This window comes from Macaca fascicularis, chromosome 10 (genome assembly GCF_037993035.2).
Source record: "Macaca fascicularis isolate 582-1 chromosome 10, T2T-MFA8v1.1".
Lineage (NCBI taxonomy): Eukaryota > Metazoa > Chordata > Mammalia > Primates > Cercopithecidae > Macaca > Macaca fascicularis.
This window is the reverse complement of record NC_088384.1, coordinates 68,799,790-68,821,056: the sequence shown is the minus strand read 5'-3', so window position 1 is coordinate 68,821,056 and position 21,267 is coordinate 68,799,790. Positions and strand designations below refer to the sequence as shown.

Sequence of the window (21,267 nt, the reverse complement as noted above, 5' to 3'; positions counted from 1 at the left end):
CCGCCGAAAAGCAAGGAAGGACCGCTGCGACACGAGGAAAAAAGCCCCTCGTTCTCCGCTAAGCGCTATCCTTCACTGGTTCCCAGGGTTCTCCCGCTTGCTACCCGGCCGCTCCGTGCATCTTTTCCCCAGGCGTCAGGAACTGCTCCCTCATGGCGGAGGTGAAGGTGAAGGTGCAGCCGCCCGACGCGGATCCGGTCGAAATAGAAAACAGGTAAACCAAACAGGGAAACCAGTGAGACTCCGGCTTGGGACTCCATCAGGCGGCCAGCATTTGGGCAGCCGGACCCCTTCACCCGGATCCCTCGGGAGTGGCCGGATCGGGTTGGGTGAGCACGCGGGAAAACGATTGCGAGGTTCTGGATCCACTTCTAACCTCCCATCCTGGGAGAGCAGAACTCAAGAAGTTCAAAATGGGCTTGACAGCTTGCAACTTTGTGTAGCTGACTCGCTTTGCCCTGATACTTTTGGGGAAGTTGTGATGATGCGCTGCCTTCCTACTTTGACGTGATCATTGCTTTGAGAGGAGACCCTCAGCTTTCCTTCCCTTTAGAACACTTGTGAATGCTTGTTCTGATCCAGGATCGCTCTTGTCACGAAGGGAACGTCTATGTCAAAACGTTTAGGCGGAGTTAGGGCGCAGTTGGTGATTAGGAAGCAACATTAAGTCAGGTAGTTTCAGTGCAGTATTGAACTCAAGACTTTTAGGATACCCAAAGCCTCTGCCAGTTTTATTTTTATTTGTTTATTTGTTTGTTTGTTTTTGAGACGGAGTCTCGCTCTGTTTCCAGGCTGGAGTGCAGTGGCAGGATCTCGGCTCACTGTAAGCTCCGCCTCCCTGCAACGTCCGCCTCCTGGGTTCAAGCGATTCCCCTGCCTCAGCCTCCCGAGTAGCTGGGACTACAGGCGCGCACCACCACGCCCAGCTAATTTTTTGTAGTTTAGTAGAGACGGTGTTTCACCATGTTGTCCAGGATGGTCTCGATCTCCTGACCTCGTGATCCGCCCGCCTTGGCCTTCCAAAGTGCTGGGATTACAGGCGTGAGCCACCACCGCCTTTTATATTTTTTACCGAGGCACTGCCACTCTTAGATTATCACGTACTTTTAAAAGACGTAACTTTCTCAAACTGTTAGGAATAATAATTTGTTGATGTTGACTAGGTGAAGATTTTGACCTACTTTGTTTGGTAGATATAATTCCCAAAACAGGCCCCATTTTGGTGAATTATCATAAATTTTGGCTTCCCACCAGAAACGTCTGCATTTGCCTCCTGCTTGCAGATTTATGGCTTAACTTTGTCATACTTATTACACCTGAGAAAATTGAAGTCTCAGCTTTAATATTATTTCTGTGATTTCATTAGACTTTTGCTCTAATTTAAAGTTATTAGTGAGGAAAAGAAATATTCTTCTTAAATAACAATAATACTGTAATCATGTATTTAGAAATCATCTTCTTCAGTGTCTAAAATGCTTTGATCCAAAACCATCGCAGAAACCCAGATTGTCTTCCAAATGTGAAAAAGGCACAATTTCAAACTATTTTACTTGTGTTTTTACCCCTACTGTCTCTTGAAACAGGTAACCATGAAGGATAACATTAATACCCTTGTTTCTAGGATTATAGAATTATGTCACCAGTTCCCTCATGGAATCACAGACCAAGTAATTCAGAATGAAATGCCTCATATAGAGGCCCAGCAGCGGGCAGTAGCCATCAATAGGTTGTTGTCTATGGTAAGGTGAATCTAACTATTTTGCATAATTACTGATACGCTGATTATCATTGGTTTTTATTATGTAGTTGTGATGGTTAATTTCATGTCAACTTGACTAAGATACAGGATTCCTAGATATCTAGTTAAACATTTTATTGGAGTGTCTGTGAGGGTGTTTCTGGAAGAGGTTAGCATTTTGAATTGGTGAACCCAGTAAAGTAGATGTGGGTCCAGTGTGGGTGAGCATCATCCAATCCATTCAGGGCCTAAATAGAACAAAGTGGCAGAAGAAGATTGAATTCACTCTTTGAATTCAAAGAGTGAATTCAATCTTGATCTGGGCTATGGATCTTGTGCCCTCAGCACTCCTGGTTCTCAGACCTTCAGACTTGGACTGGCATCTACACCCTGAGCTCTCTGCTCTCAGCCCTTTGATCTCCAACACTAACTTTCCTGGGTCTCCAGCTAGCAGAGGGCAGATTATGGGACTCCTCAGCCTCCATAATCACAGAGCAAATACCTTCTGAGGAATCTTTCAAGAGAGAGATGTATCCTATTGGTTCTGTTTCTCTGGAGAACCCTAATACAGCAGTCATAAAACGAGAAAGTATGTTAGGTTTGACTGATAAGACTCTAAACCAGGAAATACCTCAAACTGCCTGAATTGAAAAAAGAAACAATTATGCATTATAAGACAAATGAAATAAATGTATTATGTTATAACTGTTGTATTATTAATTGCCACTGCCGTACATAGGTCTAGTCTGTTCTCACCTTCTGTTCACTTCCTACTACTGGTGTTGGACCATTTCCTATAAAATATACCACCCCCTTCCAACCCCCGATTTTTCTATGAGTTGTCACAGAGCCCAGTCATCAGGGTTTCATTCTCCACATTGTCACTGAGCATTTCAGGAGCAAGAATGAGTCCAGTTGAATGAAGAATGCTGGGCCTTGGGGAGGAAGTGCAGCCTTAGGCCCCGGTGATATCGCAATGAAATATATCATTGAAGCTATTCTCTAACTGTCCAGAAACAAACAAACAAGCAAGACTGTCTAAAAATCCCCTAGTGGTGCCGGATGCTCTAAATGTCTCCTTACTTTCCCTCATCATTAAAACATACTTTTCCTGAGAGCATTTCAGTTTGGCTTTAGTAGCAGTTAGGTTAAAGAGTTCTACGCCAAGGCGTCATCTGAATGACTGATTTGTTTTTTAAGTCCACTAGCCTTATTGGATCTCCAAGTGCTCTGGATGTGGAGATTTGGGGTCAGAGGAATCTTTTCTTAAACCTTTCCCATCAATTTTCTAGCTCAGGAGTTCGCAAACTTTTTCTATAAAGTGCCAGAGAGTATATGTTGTAGGCTTTGTGAGCCATATGATTTCTTTCACAACTACTCTGTCATTTTAGCAAGCAGCAGCCATGGATGATGATACATAAACAAATGGCTACAGCCATGTTCCAGCAAAACTTTAGTTATAAAAACAAGCTGTGGAGCAGATTGCTGACCCCTGTTCTAGCCCAAGGACAAAGGAATGTTGCTGATTTCTAGTTATTTCACTGTGGCGAAGGTCTTCAGCTCTAGGAAGCATAGAGGAAGGGATTCTGGGAGGTTGTAGCAGTGGAAAAATTCCTTTATTCCTCTGATCACCCTTTCAGCTCTTTCCTTCTGACTGAAAATCATCTTCAGCACCTCTGTTTTACCACCTCTGCCACCACCCACCCACTGCGAGTCCTATTGGCTATAGGTTGTATGTAGGCAGTAGTAGAGCTATCAAAGGATATTAAGAAATGAAGTGATAATTAATAAATCATGTAGTGTTTCTGATTTTAGCTCTTAAAAACAGTTCTTAAATTTGCTCTTCACACCCCCTCCATTTCTGTCCCTGGTACCGAACTATGTTCAGGCTCATGGCTTTTACCTCGACAGCTGCAGTAGCATCTTAACTGGCTTCCATGACTCCATCGGTCTCAGAGAAGCCAGCCTGATTTGGGATAACAGTCGTGAGCCACTGCCCCTTGCCCCCGATCCGTCTTAAATGCAGGTCTGACCAAGGCACTCTACCGCCTACAATTTGTTTATACTGGAGATTCAAGTTCAAACTCCTGGGTTTACCACACTGAGTCCCTGCATTGCTCACCAGCCTCATCTCCACCACTGTACCTCAAAAGTTAGGTTTCAGGAGGAACAGACTGTTTTTGGTTTCCTGCCACATCATGCTGTTTCACGCCTCGGGACTCATGTTGTTCCCCCTGCTTAGAAGGTTCTTCTTACTCTTTACAGATGACTAACTCTTTATTCTTTAAGACTCGGCTCTGCCATTGTCTCTAGGAAGTCACTGAACTGCCCCCTACCCCCAGGTTGGGCCACAGCCTGTTCTCCCAGTACCCAACCTGAGAGTTCAGGGTGGCTTTACTTACCTCTATCTTAATGCCAACCAGATGGGTACTGAAGTCAGCTGTGTGTTTCTCTTTTAGAATTCATGTTGTTCCCCCAAACACCTATCATAACACCTGGCACAGTACAAGTATTCAGTAAATATTCATAAGCTGGATAAATGACCAAATAGAGCCTCTGGATTGGGCCTTGTAGTCCTACTTTGCCACTTCATGGGGTCAGGGAACAGAGGGAGTAGGTCACCGTTCATTCAGTATGTAAATCCATTTCCAAGTCATGTCTGTTTTAAAACAAGGGAATGGGCCGGGCACAGTGGCTCATGCCAGTAATCCCAGCACTTTGGGAGGCTGAGGCAGGCAGATCACTTGAGGCCAGGAGTTCGAGACCAGCCTGGCCAACATGGCATAACCCTGTCTCTACTAAAAGACAAAAATCAGCCTGGCATGGTGGCATACACCTGTAATCCTACCTACTTGGGTGGCTGAGGCACGAGAATCGCATGAACCCAGGAGGCAGAGGTTGCAGTGAGCCAAGATCGTGCCACGGCACACCAGCCTGGATGACAGAGTGAGACTCTGTCTCTAAATAAATAAATAAATAAAACAAGGGAATGGCCTTTCTCTCAACTATGGCTTTCCAGTACTGCCAGAGCCTAGTGCTATAACTATCTGGGTTCTCTTAAGTTCGGACCCAAGGAAATTCAGGAGCATGACAGACATACTTTATTTTACTTCTGAATTGCTGTGTAAAAACAATACTACTCTAGTCCTTTTATTCATTGGCTGACATCAGTAAATGTCACTATTAACTTTTTTTGTTTTTTTGTTTGTTTTTTTTTTTTCCAAGATGGAGTCTTGCTCTGTCACCCAGGCTGGAGTGTAGTGGTGCGATCTCAGCTCAGCCTCCCAAGTAGCTGGGATTACAGGCACTTGCCACTGCACCGGGCTAATTTTTGTATTTTTAGTAGAGACAGGGTTTCGCCATGTTAGCCAGGCTGATCTCGAACTCCTGACCTCAAATGATCCACCCGCCTCGGCCTCCCAAAGTGTGTAAGCCACCATGCCCAGCCATTAACTTTACAAATTTTATTTTTCACTGTGCAACACAATATGCCTATTTAGTCTTTATTTAAACTTTTTATTTATATAAATTATATTTTTACTGTATTTATTTTATATATGTAATTTGGATTTATTTGATTTTGAATATAGATTTTTATTCTCAAGCTGCTTTTTAAAAATTCTTTATGCAGGCCGGGCGCGGTGGCTCACGCCTGTAATCCCTGCACTTTGGGAGGCCGAGGCGGGCGGATCACGAGGTCAGGAGATCGAGACCATCCTGGCTAACACGGTGAAACCCCGTCTCTACTAAAATACAAAAAATTAGCCGGGCGCAGTGGCGGGCGCCTGTAGTCCCAGCTACTCGGGAGGCTGAGGCAGGAGAATGGCGCGAACCCGGGAGGCGGAGCTTGCAGTGAGCCGAGATGGTGCCACTGCACTCCAGCCTGGGCGACAGAGTGAAGACTCCGCCTCAAAAAAAAAAAAAAAAAAAATTCTTTATGCATTGGTCATATAACCAAGCCAAGATCTAGCATACAGGAAATTGTTAGTATTGATATTTTGAAAAATTTTGAGATTAAAGAGCAGGTTTTGAAAAATTAAGAATGTTAAATAATGTATCAACATTTGTCATTTGACATATCTCCAAAATAATTGACTCCTGTTTTCTACTGTCTTAAAAACTAGGGTCAGTTGGATCTCTTAAGGAGCAATACAGGCCTTTTATATAGAATAAAGGACTCTCAGAATGCTGGGTAAGTACTAGTTTTTTTAATTTTAAGAAAATTTTTATTATTGCAAAAGTAATGTATGTGTTGGGAATAAAGCTAATACAAAATTACATAAACCTGTCCTGTGTATCATCCCCACCTCCTATGATATATTACATTTCCCAGAGGTAGCTGCTCTTAATAATTTAGTATATATCCTTTCTTCTAGCTATATATAAATACACATAGATGATTATATATTTATATATAATCTTTCTTTTTTTTTTTTTTTTTTTTTAACAAAAATGGAATCATGCTATCCATTCTGTTTTGCAACTTGTTTTTTTCACTTACTATATCTTGGACATCTTTTCATGTTGGTACACACAGCTCTGTCTCATTCTTTTTTTTTTTTTTTTTGAGACGGAGTCTCACGCTGTTGCCCAGGCTGGAGTGCAGTGGCGCGATCTCGGCTCACTGCAAGCTCCGCCTCCTGGGTTCACGCCATTCTCCTGCCTCAGCCTCCTGAGTAGCTAGGACTACAGGCGCCCGCCACCGCGCCCGGCTAATTTTTTGTATTTTTAGTAGAGACGGGGTTTCACTGTGGTCTCGATCTCCTGACCTTGTGATCCGCCCGCCTCGGCCTCCCAAAGTGCTGGGATTACAGGCTTGAGCCACCGCGCCCGGCCTGTCTCATTCTTTTTAAGGTAAGCCTTTCTTTTGGTAAATATGTCACTGTGGTGACCTTGTCTGTTAATTTTAAGTAGTGATATAGATTATTAGATTATCCTGTAGTCTTTACCTTATTAATTTTACTTTATTCCCCTGCAGTAAAATGAAGGGGTCAGATAACCAAGAAAAACTAGTATATCAAATCATAGAGGATGCAGGAAATAAAGGTAAGCATGTGAAGGATGAAGCAGAAAAAAACATTGTCTTTGGAGCTTAATATAGGGACCCAGATCTCAGCTTCCCAGGGTAGAGCTCGGTGAACAGAGTATGCTGAGGAAGGGAATAGAACATACAAATATAACATGCATGTGCCTGAAGGACACCCAAGAGTAAGGCCATTGTTGCCTTGAAAGACAAGAACTAGAGGGCTATGGCCAGGGATGGAAAAAGACTTCTGAATTCTGAGTCACATGAATGTATTATCTATTCAAAATAAATCACATTTAAGTTTTTTTTTAAAAAATCTGTACCTTCTAGCTATATGACCATGGACAAGTTACTTAAACTTTGTAAGCTTCAGTTTCTTCATCTTACCTATAAATTGTGGATGCTGACACCTCTCGTTTTTGCAAGGACCAAAAGGAAAGCCGGTGTCGTGTAGCAGTGTCTTAATGGATGTCCCTCTGCACTATAGTTCCTCTTCTACCCCCCTTGAAGAACTGTATCTAGATTGCAATCCTCAATTACAATAATTTAGGATCTATTTGAGTCATTGATAGTAGCTTGAAAAATTGAGATATAATCTGAAATTATATAACTAATTCTTATATTTATTAAAATTAACATTTTTAAAAATAGTCCTATGAGAAGGCCATTCTGCATATTTTTTTAATCTTCCTGTCTCATTATGCCACTACATTGGGAAGAAAATAAAGCAAAATGTTTACATACATTCCCTTTCCATATATAACACTTATTTCCTTCTTTGAAAAAGAAATCATTGCTTCTCACACAGGGCTTTTAGCAGCTATAAGAACCCTAGGCTTCCTTTTTCCATCTCACAAATACAATGTTGTATAAATAATGGATTACGTGCATGCAGACACTCATCTAAAGAGTGTTTTTGTCCCACTTGAGGATGGCAGTTGACCTTGACCCAAATTTAAGTTTGTATTTCACATTTACAATCTAAAATGAAAATATCAGAAAACAGAATTAAGGGTACGGATGATATAAGTTAATTCTGTTGCATCCATGATTCTTCCTTCCATTATAAAAATGTCCTTTTCATAATTTTTGTTTGTTTGTTTTTTGAGACGGAGTCTCGCTCTGTTGCGCAGACTGGAGTGCAATGGCGTGACCTTGGCTCACTGCAACCTCCGCCTCCCGGGTTCAAACAATTCTCGTGCCTCAGCCTCCCAAGTAGCTAGGAGTACAGGTGCACGCCACCAGGCCCCACTAATTATTTTTGCATTTTTAATAGGGACAGAGTTTCACCATGTTGGCCAGGCTGGTCTCAAACTCCTGAGCTCAAGTGATCCACCTGCCTCGGCCTCCCTAATTGCTGGGATTACAGGCATGAGCCACTGTGCCCGGCCCTTTCCATAAAATTTTTAAAAGTGTGCCACACTGGGATTCCAAGAAATTTCTGGTTAGAAATTATAAATCATTATAATAATAATAAATCTTATAAAGCATTAGACTTATTTATTGTTTGGCATACTTTTGCTACTTTAGCCAAGGTTCTTACCTCTAAGTCATTTCATTTTTACCGTTAGCTTTATACTGCTAGCTTTGGAATGAGATATGAGTTAGAGGAATAAAATTAAAAATCCATGAAAACATAGCTCAACTTATTTTACTTTACTTTCTCATAGGAATATGGAGCAGAGATATCCGCTATAAAAGTAATTTGCCATTAACAGAAATCAACAAAATCCTGAAGAATTTGGAAAGTAAAAAGCTTATCAAAGCTGTTAAGTCTGTGGCAGTGAGTAGTCCTTTCCTCAAATATCCACTTACATATGTTGCTCCAAGTTTGAATTCTTGAAGTTATGTCATGATTTAGAACAGCTGGTCCAAAAAGACTTAAAAATTTAGCTCATGTTGGATTGGTTTGGAGATACTGCTTAGACTTGTCCCTACACAGTTGGTTCTTGGTGTCTCACCCACCCAAAGATCTAAAACTACTTTACTGTCTTCAGTGAAGAATCTTTGGAACTGTGAACATTTTTCCTAGATTTTATGGTATATAGGATAATTTACTTTATCCCAACATACTAACTTTCTCATTCAACAAAGAGTATTTTCTGTGTGCCAGACACTGTTCTGAGTGCTTGGGATACATTAATGAACAAGTCGTAGAAAGATTCCTGCCTTGGTGGAGCTTCTCTTCTAGTACACGTGTGTTTTTCCTGCTCCTCATCCCGTCCCACTCCTGCTCCAGAGCTTGCTCCCTCAGGGACATCTGCCCCTAATCTCACTGATTTAGACATCAGAGGAGCTGAGATTCCCCTAGAATAAAGTTTGCTTCAATACACATTTCATAAGAATTAAAGCTATAATTCAAATTTTATAATTTCCAAGCTGTTAAGTCTGTGGCAGTGAGTAGACCTTTCCTCAAATATCCACTTACATATGTTGCTTCAAGTTTTTATTTTTGAATAAAACAAGAATTATAAGAACTGTAACATCAGTTATAAGAATTTGATGCTTATTAGTGATTTTATTTATCAAATATTTATGCTGTACCACTTCTCATTTAGAATAACATTTCCCTTCCACATTGTTTAATGGATAATTTCAAATATATATAAAGGTAGAAAAAATCATATAATAAATCCCTGTGTATCCATCACCTAGCCTCATTTTGCCAGTCTTCCTTCTACATCTTTATGTTTAATAACAGCTTTGCTGAAATATAATTCATCATTCATACCACAGAATTCATTCATCCTTTTAAAGTGTAAAATCTTTGGATTTACAGTCACTGGTTTTTACTATAATCTTAGAGTTGTGCAACTATCACCGCTGTCCTAATTTTAGAACATTTTCGTCACCCCCAAATGTGACCACTAGTATTTATTTCCCAGCCTCTCTTTCCACAGTCTCTAACAACGAATAGTTTATTTTCTGTCTTTATTATAGATTTGCCTATTCTGGACAGTTCCTATGAATGGAATAATAGAATATGTAGTTTTTTATGTATTACTACTTTGACTTAGCGTGATGTTTTCAAGGTTTATCCATATTGTACTTCATTCCTTCTTATTGCCAATTAAAATTCCATTGTACAGATGTATATCACCGTTTGTTCATTCATCCGTTGCTTAACTTCTGTGTCCTTTTAAGGGTTAAAATAATCTTAGATCTAAGTGTAAAGTGCAAAACTATAAAACTTTTAGAAGAAAACACAGAAAATCTACATGACCTTGGCTTTATTAATGAATTGTTGGACTACAACTCCAATAGTAGTCTATGAAAGAAAATGTTGATAAGTTGGAGTTTATCAAAATTTTTTGAAAACCTCGGCTTTGCAAGACATTGCTAAGAGAATGAAAGGACAAGTTACATACTAAAAGATATTTGCAAATCACATATTTGATAAAGCACTTGTCTCCCAAATATACAAAGAACTCCCAACATTCAACAATAAGAAAACAACACTTTGGGAGCCCAAGGCAGGTGGATCAGCCTGACCAACATGGTGAAACCCTGTCTCTACTAAAAATACAAAATCATCCAGGCGTGGTGGCACGTGTCTCTAATCCCAGCTACTTGGGAGGCTGAGGCAGGAGAATTGCTTGAACCCAGGAGGCAGAGGTTGCAGTGAGCCGAGATTGCACCACTGCACTCCAGCCTGGGCAACAAAAGCGAAACTCCTTCTCAAAACAAACAAACAAACAAAAAACAAAGAAAACAAATAATACAACTAAAAATGAGCAAAAGATCTGAACCTCACCAAAGAAGATACACAGATGGCAGATAAGCATATGAAAAGATGCTATACATTATTTTTCATTAGAGAACTGCAAATTAAAATAAAATTTAGTGTAGTAAGATGCCTCTACATACCTATTAGAATAGCTGAAACCTAAAAATTGGTAATACCATATGCTGACAAGATACAAACCAAGACGAACACTCATACATTGCTAAGAATGCAAAATGGTACAGCCCCTTTGTAAAAAAGCTGGGCAGTTTTTTACAAAACTAAACACAGCTTTACCACATTGTCCAAAGGTCAAGCTCTTAAGTATTTACCCAACTGATTTGAAAACTTATGTCCACATAACTACATGAATATTTATAGCAGCTTTATTTGCAATCAGCAGCTTTATTCATAATCAAAAGCAACCAAGGTATTGTTCAATAGGTGAATGGATAAACAAACCAGAATATTATTCAGTTATAAAAAGAAATAAGCTATCATGAAAAGATATGAGTAAATCTTTTTTTTTTTTTTTTTTTTTTTTTTTGAGATGGAGTCTCGCTCTGTCGCCTAGGCTGGGGTGCAGTGGCCGGATCTCAGCTCACTGCAAGCTCCGCCTCCCGGGTTCACGCCATTCTCCGGCCTCAGCCTCCCGAGTAGTTGGGACTACAGGCGCCTGCCACCGCGCCCGGCTAATTTTTTTTTTGTATTTTTTAGTAGAGACGGGTTTTCACCGTGTTAGCCAGGATGGTCTCGATCTCCTGACCTCGTGATCCGCCCGTCTCGGCCTCCCAAAGTGCTGGGATTACAGGCTTGAGCCACCGCGCCCGGCCAAGATATGAGTAAATCTTAAATGCATATTGCTAAGTAAAAGAAGCCAGTCCAAAAAGGCTACATACTGTATGATTACAACTATATGACATACTGGAAAAGCAAAACTATACAGACTAAAAAGATCAGGGGTGAGGGCAGGGATGGTGGGGAAAGTTGAATAGGTGAAGCACGAGAAATATTTTTAGGGTGGTGAAATTATTTTGTATGACAGAAGCATTAACCAAATTAACCCAAGCTTTGCTGTCCAAAGTTTTTATTAGGGTTTCATTATACAGGCATGATTGATTGAATTATTGCTCATGTGAGTGAATTCAATCTCCAGCTCCTCTCCCCTCCCAAGAGATTGGACTGATGTCATGTGGCCCAAAGCCCCAACCCTCTAATCATGTGGTTGGTCTTTCCAGCATGGACACCTCCTATCCTGAAACGATTTAGGGTCCCATCAGGAGTCACTTTGTTAACATAAACCCAGGTGTGATCTAAGGGATTCACCATGAATAACAAGGCCTATTGGGAAATTCCAAAGATGTAGAAGTTACTTCCTAGAAAAAAAGACATAGTCTAGCCAATTTTTTTTTTTTTTTTTTTTTGAGACATGGTCTGGCTCTGTCACCCAGACTGGAGTGCAGTAGCACGATCATAGGTCACTGCAGCATCAACCTTCTAGGCTTAAGCCATCCTCCCACCACAGCCTTCCAAGTAGCTGGGACTATAGGCACATGCCACCATGCTCAGCTCATTTTTGTATTTTTGTAGAGACAGCGTTTTACTGTGTTGTCCAGGCCTGTCTTGAACTCCTAGACTTAAATATCTACTCACCTCAGACTCCCAAAGCGCTGGGATTACAGGCATAAGCCACCATGCCTGGCCCAAATTCTTCATGTTTACGACCCAGTGAAATTTGGGTTCCTCAGTGTTGGAGTGAGCAGTTACAGACAAACAAGGGAAGTTAGAATGATCCATGTAGCAATGGATTAGACTTGAAAACATCAGTATGGACTCTTGTGTAATTTAATATAAATAATATAGATGGTTAATTTAGAAATATTGAGTATAGCTATATGTATATATACAAGGGTTAATATGCACACATAAGTCTTGTACTGCCAACTGAGAAGGCCTAGAAGTGATGACATCCCGATGGCAATGAACACATCTAGTGCCCAAGTCTTGGTTTCTAATACTATCATGCAATAAAATGAACATACTGAAAATGCTCCTGACGCTGGGCGCGGTGGTTCATGCCTGTAATCCCAGCACTTTGGGAGGCCAACGCAGGTGGATCACCTGAGGTCAGGAATGAAACCAGCTTGACCAACATGGTGAAACCCCATTTCTACTAAAAATACAAAAAATTGGCTGGGCATGGTGACAGGCGCCTGTAATCTCAGCTACTCGGGAGGCTGAGATAGGAGAATCACTTGAACCTGGCTCCAGCCTGGGCAATGAGAGCGAAACTCTGTCTCAAAAAAAAAAAAAAAAAAAAGGAAATGCTCTTGACATCTTGTAGTGCTAGAAAGTAAGAAAATGCTAAAATAGCTGGACACGGTGGCTCACGCCTGTAATCTCAGCACTTTGGGAGGCCGAGGCAGGAGGATCACGAGGTCAAGAGATCGAGACCATCCTGGCCAACATGATGAAACCCCGTCTCTACTAAAAATACAAAAATTAGCTGGGCATGGTGGCGCGTGCATGTAATCCCAGCTACTTGGGAGGCTGAGGCAGGAGAATCACTCAAACCCAGGAAGCAGAGGTTGCAGTGAATGGAGATTGCACTACTGCACTCCAGCCTGGGTGACAGAGCAAGACCTGTCTCAAAAAAGAAAAAAAAAAGAAAGTGCTAAAATACACACACACACACACACACACACAAACACAACGATGGGAGCATATCAAAGGGATACAGGAACCAAGTGAAAAGCTTCCAATGCCCAAAGCATTCCAAAGCTTCCAATATGGGAATAACAACGAAGTATTTGAATGTAACTCAAAGTATAAGAAAAATACTCATGAGTCCACAGTGATAGAAATATGGTGTTTGAGAAATTGTCACAACTAAAAGAAGCCTGAGTGAGATGACTAAATGTAGTATGATGTCCTGGATGGAATCCTGGAGCAGAAAAGGAACATTAGGACTAATAAAATCTGAATAAAGTACGGCATTTAGTTAGTAATGATTTATGAATATTAGTTCATTAATTGTGACAAGTGTACCACACTAATCCAAGACGTTAAAAATAGGTGAGACAATGTGGAGCATATAGGAGCTCTGTGTACTATCCTTGCAATAATTCTGTACGTCTTAAACTGTTCCAAAATATAGGTGTTTTTCTTTTCGTTTTTGGAAATTGTTATAAACACATGAACTGTGCATGTTCTTTCCTAGGCCTCAAAAAAGAAGGTGTACATGCTCTATAACCTGCAGCCGGACCGGTCTGTGACTGGCGGAGCCTGGTATAGTGACCAGGATTTTGAATCTGAGTTTGTAGAGGTGCTGAACCAACAGTGTTTTAAATTCCTACAATCCAAGGTGAGGTATGATTGAAGAAACATCACTGCAAACCCTCTTGTAAAAAGTTTTTCATAGAGAATTTTAATCTATCATATTTTATAGGAATTAAAAACCTGAAATTGGTAATTTTTACTAAACTAAATATGTTCTGCTGTTGGTTTCAGTATAAAGTGTATTCAGAAAACACACCAATATTCTTGCTTAGATTTCTTATGTTTCAATCCTTATAGGCAGAAACTGCACGAGAAAGCAAACAGAACCCAATGATACAAAGAAATAGTTCATTTGCCTCATCACATGAAGTGTGGAAATATATCTGTGAATTGGGAATCAGTAAGGTCAGAACTGAATTTCATCTTATTTTTTAAAACATATTCTTCATCACATACAGTATATTCCAAACATGTATTTGACCCAGACTGTTTTTTGGGGGATGATAGCTACGAACATTCTCCAGAATCCACTTTGGGAAAATACTGTCCTGTATCTTAAGCAAAGGCAGTCGCTGCCATTGGGCATTGTCTGAACTGACACTAAGCTTGGGACACTGATGCTTTTTAAATTTTTTTTGGAAATAGGGTCTCATTTTGTTGCCCAGGCTGGTTTTAAACTATTGGACTCAACTGATCCTCCTGCGTTGGCCTCCCAAAGTGCCACTGTACCTTAGCCTTTTGAAATTCTTTTTTTTAAGGACACTGATGCTTTTCACAGTGAAGAAGTGGCCATTTGGACATTTCATTTTAATTTCCTGGGCCTCAGATTTCTCATTTATAAAAACTAGGAACTGGCCGGGCGCGGTGGCTCAAGCCTGTAATCCCAGCACTTTGGGAGGCCGAGACAGGCGGATCACGAGGTCAGGAGATCGAGACCATCCTGGCTGACACGGTGAAACCCCGTCTCTACTTTAAAAATACAAAAAAACTAGCCGGGCGAGGTGGCGGGCGCCTGTACTCCCAGCTACTCGAGAGGCTGAGGCAGGAGAATGGCGTGAACCCAGGAGGCGGAGCTTGCAGTGAGCTGAGATCCGGCCACTGCACTCCAGCCTGGGCGGCAGAGCGAGACTCCGTCTCAAAAAATAAAAATAAAAATAAAAAAATAAAAACTAGGAACTTGGACTATTTGATGTTTAAAGTGCCTTTCTGCTCAAGCATTTTATAAATCTCCAATAAATTCCTGCTAAAGAAATGCTACTTTTTTATAAGATTTCTAGATTTTACTTAAGAAGTAAAAAATACCAGAAAGTGTCAAACTCAGCATGCGCTTAGAGTTCTGTCCCTGGCATTTCAGTGGTTTGTGCTAACTTGGACTATTGTTCCTCCTCTTTGTGCTTCAAATTACTCCACCCCAGCATAATGTTTCTCCCATTTCACAGAAGAATTGTGACCCTTTACTGTTTTATTTATTTGTTTGAGATGGAGTTTGGCTCTTGTTGCCCAGGCTGGAGTGCAGTGGTGTGATCTCAGCTCACTGCAACCTCCGCCTCCCATGTTCAAACCATTCTCTTGCCTCAGCCTCCCGAGTAGGTGGGATTACAAATGCCCACCACCACACCTAGCTAATTTTTGTATTTTTAGTAAAGATGGGGTTTTGCCACATTGGCTAGGCTGCTCTCAAACTGCTGACCTCAGGTGATCCACCTGCCTCGGCCTCCCAAAGTGCTGGGATTACAGGCGTGAGCCACCGCGCCCAGCAACCGTTTACTGTTTTAACACCCTCCAAGTGGATATCTCCCTGTCCTATTTGTGTCCTTTCTGATGTATCCCTTTTTTAGGTAGAGTTATCCATGGAGGACATTGAAACCATCCTGAATACACTCATTTATGATGGAAAAGTGGAGATGACGATCATCGCTGCAAAAGAAGGCACAGTTGGCAGTGTAGACGGACACATGAAACTGTACAGGGCAGTCAGTCCAATCATCCCTCCCACGGGTTTGGTCCGGGCACCCTGTGGACTCTGCCCGGTGAGTTACAGTGGCTTCACTTTACACTTGACTGCCCCTGGGTGCAAGTGCCACATTAAGAAACAGAGCAAGCACACCCCAGTTTTCTCAGACTCTTAGGGTTGACCAAGAGCTATTCAAACCTCTGTGAAACCTTGATGAACAGACCTTTAATGAACAAATCATTGCTTTACATTCTTTTTTTTTTTTTTTTTTGAGATGGAGTCTCACTCTATCGCCTAGGCTGGAGTGCAGTGGCACGATCTTGACTCACTGCAACCTCCACCTCCCAAGTTCAAGCGGCTCTCCTGCCTCAGCCTCCCGAGTATCTGGGATTACAGGCACCCGCCACCATGCCCAACTAATTTTTTGTGTTTTTAGTGGAGATGGGGTTTCACCATATTGGCCAGACTGGTCTTGAACTCCTGACCTCAGGTGATCCCCTCGGCCTCCCAAAGTGCTGAGATTACAGGCATGTGCCACCATATCCAGCCTCCTGCTTTACATTCTTTCTTGGAATAACCACATTAAGGATATTTGCGTTTTCTGCTCTTGGCCTTGAAATGGACACTTTTTGATGAGGGCTAATCATTTCACCTAAATAGGGCAGAAAATGAGATTTGTTGAGAACCTACCTTGGGCCAGGTGTGTCCTTGATGATTTCCATAGGTGGTCTCATTTAATCTTCCTTACCTTCTTGAAGCTCGTGGTGTTACTTCCCCTTAAAAGTGAGGGAGCTTAGGCTTAGGAAGACCTAGGGGCCTATAGCTTAGAAGTAACTGGGATTCAAACCCAGAGATCATGTCTTTCCCCTGCAGCATGCCCCAGCACTCCTCCTTCATTCGTTCCCAAATTTTATAAGTGCCAACTCTATGCTCTAGTCACTAAGGATACAAGAGAAAGTATAAGACACTGTTCCAGTCCTCATGGCATTTATAGTCATGAGCCTGCGTGTGTTTTATTTCATTATATCAGCCTTTGTCTATATGCCTAAGCTCTCTATGCCCTGGTTTCAATCTGTAGACAAAAGGCTAACATATTAGGAATTCTATTTTGCACCCTTCACAAAAAGGTAGCTAAACATGAAACATTCGGTAAATCAAAATCAAGTCATTCATATGTATAGGTCTCCCTGCCTGTTTTCCTGTGTTACCTGGTGATGACCTTTTGCCCAGCAGACAGGTGAGCATGGTCATCTTAATGCCACAGTAAAAGGCCTCTCTACTACTCCTAACTTGATGATCACAAAGCGGGCCCTATTATAGTATGCTCTTTTTTTTTTGGTTTTTTTTTTTTTGGTTTTTTTTTTTTTTGCAGAGATGGAGTCTCGCTCTGTCACCCAAGCTGGAGTGCAGTGGCGTGATCTTGGCTCACTACAACCTCCGCCTCCCGGGTTCAAGCAGTTCTCCTGCCTCACCCTCCTGACTAGCTGGGATTACAGGCGCCTGCCACCACGCTTCGCTAATTTTTGTATTCTTAGTAGATACTGATGGGGTTTCACCATGTTGGCCAGGATGGTCTCGATCTCTTGACCTTGTGATCTGCCCACCTTGGCCTCCCAATGTACTGGGATTACAGGCATGAGCCACCATGCCCGGCCATAGTATGTTCTTAAATACAGTCTTAATCCCTTTCAGTTTGCAAGTTTTGTTTTGCCGGGCGCAGTGGCTGAAGCCTGTAATCCTAGCACTTTGGGAGGCCGAGACGGGCGGATCACGAGGTCAGGAGATTGAGACCATCCTGGCTAACACGGTGAAACCCCGCCTCTACTAAAAAATAGAAAAAAAAGCTAGCCGGGTGAGGTGGCGCGCGCCTGTAGTCCCAGCTACTGGGGAGGCTGAGGCAGGAGAATGGCGTAAACCCGGGAGGCGGAGCTTGCAGTGAGCTGAGATCCGGCCAGTGCACTCCAGCCTGGGTGACAGAGCGAGACTCCGTCTCAAAAAAAAAAAAAAAAAAAAAGTTTTGTTTTTAATCTTGCTTTAAATAAGTGGTTGGGTCTTAGATATTTTAAAACTTTAATTTGAGTATAATTTTTTTTCTTTTTTAAAGGTTTTTGATGACTGCCATGAAGGTGGTGAGATTTCACCATCTAACTGTATTTACATGACAGAGTGGCTCGAATTTTAATAGAGAGCTATGAACTTAATGGACATTTTGCAAATGAAGTTACTTTGGGAGCAGGTAATTTAATTCATGATGGAACATCAAATCTCCTTGAAAGCAAACTTCATAATAATGGATATAGACTTGCTGCTATGAAAACATATTTTTTTATTTATGAAGACTAAATTTATATTAGTAAAATAGCCAGTAGAATATGAAAGAAATAAGGTTAGTAGTGAAATTCATTCTTCAAGAAATAAAACACTTTGAAACTCTGGAGGACCACATCTTTCAAGACGCCTGATGGGCCAAGGAAAAAGATGCTAACATACCCATATTTACCAAGTACTATGATAAGGGCTAGAGTATAAAAATGTTCTTTTTAAAGTTATTTATTAAGTTCTTCATTGGAAGTTTTTTCGTATCTGGTTCACTACCACCATTTCTGTTTTCTGCTTTCTCAGTGGTTTCATTGAAAAGAAATTAGAAGTGGTTAAAGGCAGGAATAGCAAAGGAGTGTATGCAAACTTGGGGTATGACTGGGGGAGAGTGGAACATGCCTGTTCCACACACTATTCCTTTTTATATCAGAAATGTTCTTTTAGGAGACTATGCTACCATACTTACTTCAAACCCAATGACTACTGTCAAGGATATATTTTCAGTACATAAATATTATCATTTTCATCCTAAAGAGAATATTTTCACTGTTCCTTCTTTCTTAAAGTCTTATGTTTCACTCTGTAACTCAAATGTATTCTTTCTTAGAATTTACCCTAGATTCTTATTTAATGTCTTCAGTAGACTGAATGTTGTGTGTGCCCCCAAAATTCTAATGTTGAAATCTTATTTCCAATGTGATAGTATTTGGAGGTGAGGCCTTTGGGAAGTGATAGGTCAGAAGAGTAAGAGCCCTCATGAATGGGATTAGTGCCCTTATAAAAAGAGACCCAGAGAGCTCCATCACCCCTTCTGCCACGTGAAATGGAGAAGACAGCCATCTACAAATGAGGAAGTGGGTCCTCACCAGAAAACACATCTGTAAGCACCTTGATCTTGGACTTCCCAGCCTCCAGAATTATGAGAAATAAATTTCTATTGTTGATAAACCAGTCTATGGTATTCTGTTCTAGCATTAACTAAAACTAAAAATACTCCATGCCCTCCATTCACACTTTATTTTGAGGGAGGGGATAACATTCTTTTCTTACTCTGTTTTAGATTTATTTCCCTTCCTTACTCTGTTCTAAAAATCATGGTGAGATATGTCTACGCAGAAAGCCATAATTGTCCTCAGTTCTAATAGCACTTTCAGTTCCTATCGTCAGCCACATAGAAAACACTAGGTTATTTGATGTATTGTTGCACAGAAGTTGACTGTAGGGCTTTTTAGAATTTTAGCTTCATATTTTCACTTTGTAGCTCCAGTTAGAAGTTTCTATATCTAAGCCAAAAACATGGGACCCAATGGAAAGGAATTCAAGCTCTGCTAGTACTGACGATTGGGTTCTAACACCAGTTTGGAGATACTCTAAGTGGACATCAGAAGAGTTATTTTAAGATAAATGGTATCAGTAAAATAAAATTCAGCTCAGTAACCAATTTTTGTCCAATACATTCTTTGGCCAGCTCTACAAATTAGCATTTGATGACACTAGCTCTTTGTAACAAAAATTATTTCAAGTATTTGATATATATACCTATATAACTCCCATCTTCCAGTAATTCGCCAAAATGACGAACACAAAGGGAAAGAGGAGTGGCACCCAATATATGTTCTCTAGGACTTTTAGAAAACATGCAATTGTTCCTTTGGCCATGTATATGCGAATCTATAAGAAAGGTGATATTGAAGACATCAAAGGAATGGGTACTGTTCAAAAAGGAATGCCCCACAGGTGTTACCATGGCAAAACTGGAAGAGTCTACAATGTTCACCAGCATGCTGTTCGCACTATTGTAAACAAGCAAGGGCAAGATTCTTGCCAAGAGAATTAATGCGTGTGTTGAGCACATTAAGCACTCTAAGAGCTGAGACAGCTTCCTGAAACGTGTGAAGGAAAATGATCAGAAGAAGAAAGAAGCCCAAGAGAAAGATACCTGGGTTCGCCGGGCACGGTGGCTCACGCCTGTAGTCCCAGCACTTTGGGAGGCTGAGGCAGGCGGATCATGAGGTCAGGAGATGGAGACCATCCTGGCCAACATGGTGAAAACCTGTGTCTACTAAAAATACAAAAATTATCTGGGCATGGTGGCACGCGCCTGTAGTCCCAACTACTCGGAAGGCTGAGGCAGGAGAATCACTTGAACCTGGGAGGCAGAGGTTGCAGTAAGCTGAGATCACGCCCCTGCACTCCAGCCTGGTGACAGAGCAAGACTCCGTCTCCAGAAAAAAATAGAAAGTTACCTGGGTTCAACTGAAGCGCCAGCCTGCTCCACCCAGAGAAGCACACTTTGTGAGAACCAATAGGAAGGAACCTGAGCTGCTGGAACCTATTCCCTATGAATTCATGGCATAATAGGTGTTAATAAAAGACCTCTGGACTGTAAAAAATACATATATACACATACATATATACACACACATACATATATATATACATATACATATATAGATATATGAAGGATTTGGGAACCTGGAACTACAGACGGTTTCTCTTCTACCCTCAGTGAGAGTTGGAATGGTAAGAACAATGTCTGTCCTTCCTGGGACTTAGCCTATCAAAAAGGCACTAGTTTTATATAGTAAGAAAAATGAACTTGGGCCGGGCGCGGTGGCTCAAGCCTGTAATCCCAGCACTTTGGGAGGCCGAGGCGGGTGGATCACGAGGTCAGGAGATCGAGACTATCCTGGCTAACATGGTGAAACCCCGTCTCTACTAAAAATACAAAAAACTAGCCGGGCGTGGTGGCGGGCGCCTGTAGTCTCAGCTACTTGGGAGGCTGAGGCGGGAGAATGGCGTGAACCCGGGAGGCGGAGCTTGCAGTGAGCCGAGATCACGCCACTGCACTCCAGCCTGGGAGACACAGCGAGACTCCGTCTCAAAAAAAAAAAAAAAGAAAGAAAAATGAACTTGGAAGAGAGCTAGAAATGAGAAGAAACCAGCTTATTTTTTTTTTTTTTTTTTTTTTTTTTTTTTTTTGAGACGGAGTCTTGCTCTGTCGCCCAGGCTGGAGTGCAGTGGCGCCATCTCGGCTCACTGCAAGCTCCGCCTCCCGGGTTCACGCCATTCTCCTGCCTCAGCCTCCCGAGTAGCTGGGACTACAGGCGCCCGCCACTGCGCCCGGCTAATTTTTTTCTATTTTTAGTAGAGACGGGGTTTCACCATGGTCTCGATCTCCTGACCTTGTGATCCGCCCGCCTCGGCCTCCCAAAGTGCTGGGATTA

General features: G+C 41.6%; 1 protein-coding gene and 1 pseudogene across 2 annotated transcripts; both read left to right on the top strand.

Moving 5' to 3' along the window:
- Positions 1 to 42: 42 nt before the first annotated feature.
- Positions 43 to 18,988, top strand: POLR3F (RNA polymerase III subunit F). 2 transcript variants are annotated; one of them, XR_012419106.1, is made up of 9 exons: positions 43 to 214; positions 1,622 to 1,739; positions 5,863 to 5,930; positions 6,717 to 6,784; positions 8,435 to 8,547; positions 13,709 to 13,852; positions 14,065 to 14,172; positions 15,610 to 15,797; positions 17,826 to 18,988. XR_012419106.1 is itself a non-coding variant. In XM_005568254.4 (9 exons), the coding sequence occupies exons 1-9, from the start codon at positions 153 to 155 to the stop codon at positions 17,901 to 17,903; spliced, it is 951 nt and encodes a 316-aa protein (XP_005568311.1). In that variant the 5' UTR covers positions 43 to 152; the 3' UTR covers positions 17,904 to 18,988. The 2 variants fall into 2 exon arrangements, 1 of the variants encoding a protein (XP_005568311.1); XM_005568254.4 differs by having other exon boundaries at positions 15,606 to 15,797.
- A 621-nt stretch (positions 18,989 to 19,609) lies between these two features.
- LOC102122743 (large ribosomal subunit protein eL21-like) lies at positions 19,610 to 20,512 on the top strand (annotated as a pseudogene).
- Positions 20,513 to 21,267: the final 755 nt, after the last annotated feature.

Bases quoted from the DNA above. Each gene is read 5' to 3' on its own strand.
- POLR3F (XM_005568254.4), top strand. From the start codon at position 153: ATGGCGGAGGTGAAGGTGAAGGTGCAGCCGCCCGACGCGGATCCGGTC. The intron at 6,785-8,434 runs GTAAGCATGTGA...ACTTTCTCATAG, and splicing joins AGAGGATGCAGGAAATAAAG to GAATATGGAGCAGAGATATC. The intron at 13,853-14,064 runs GTGAGGTATGAT...CAATCCTTATAG, and splicing joins TTAAATTCCTACAATCCAAG to GCAGAAACTGCACGAGAAAG.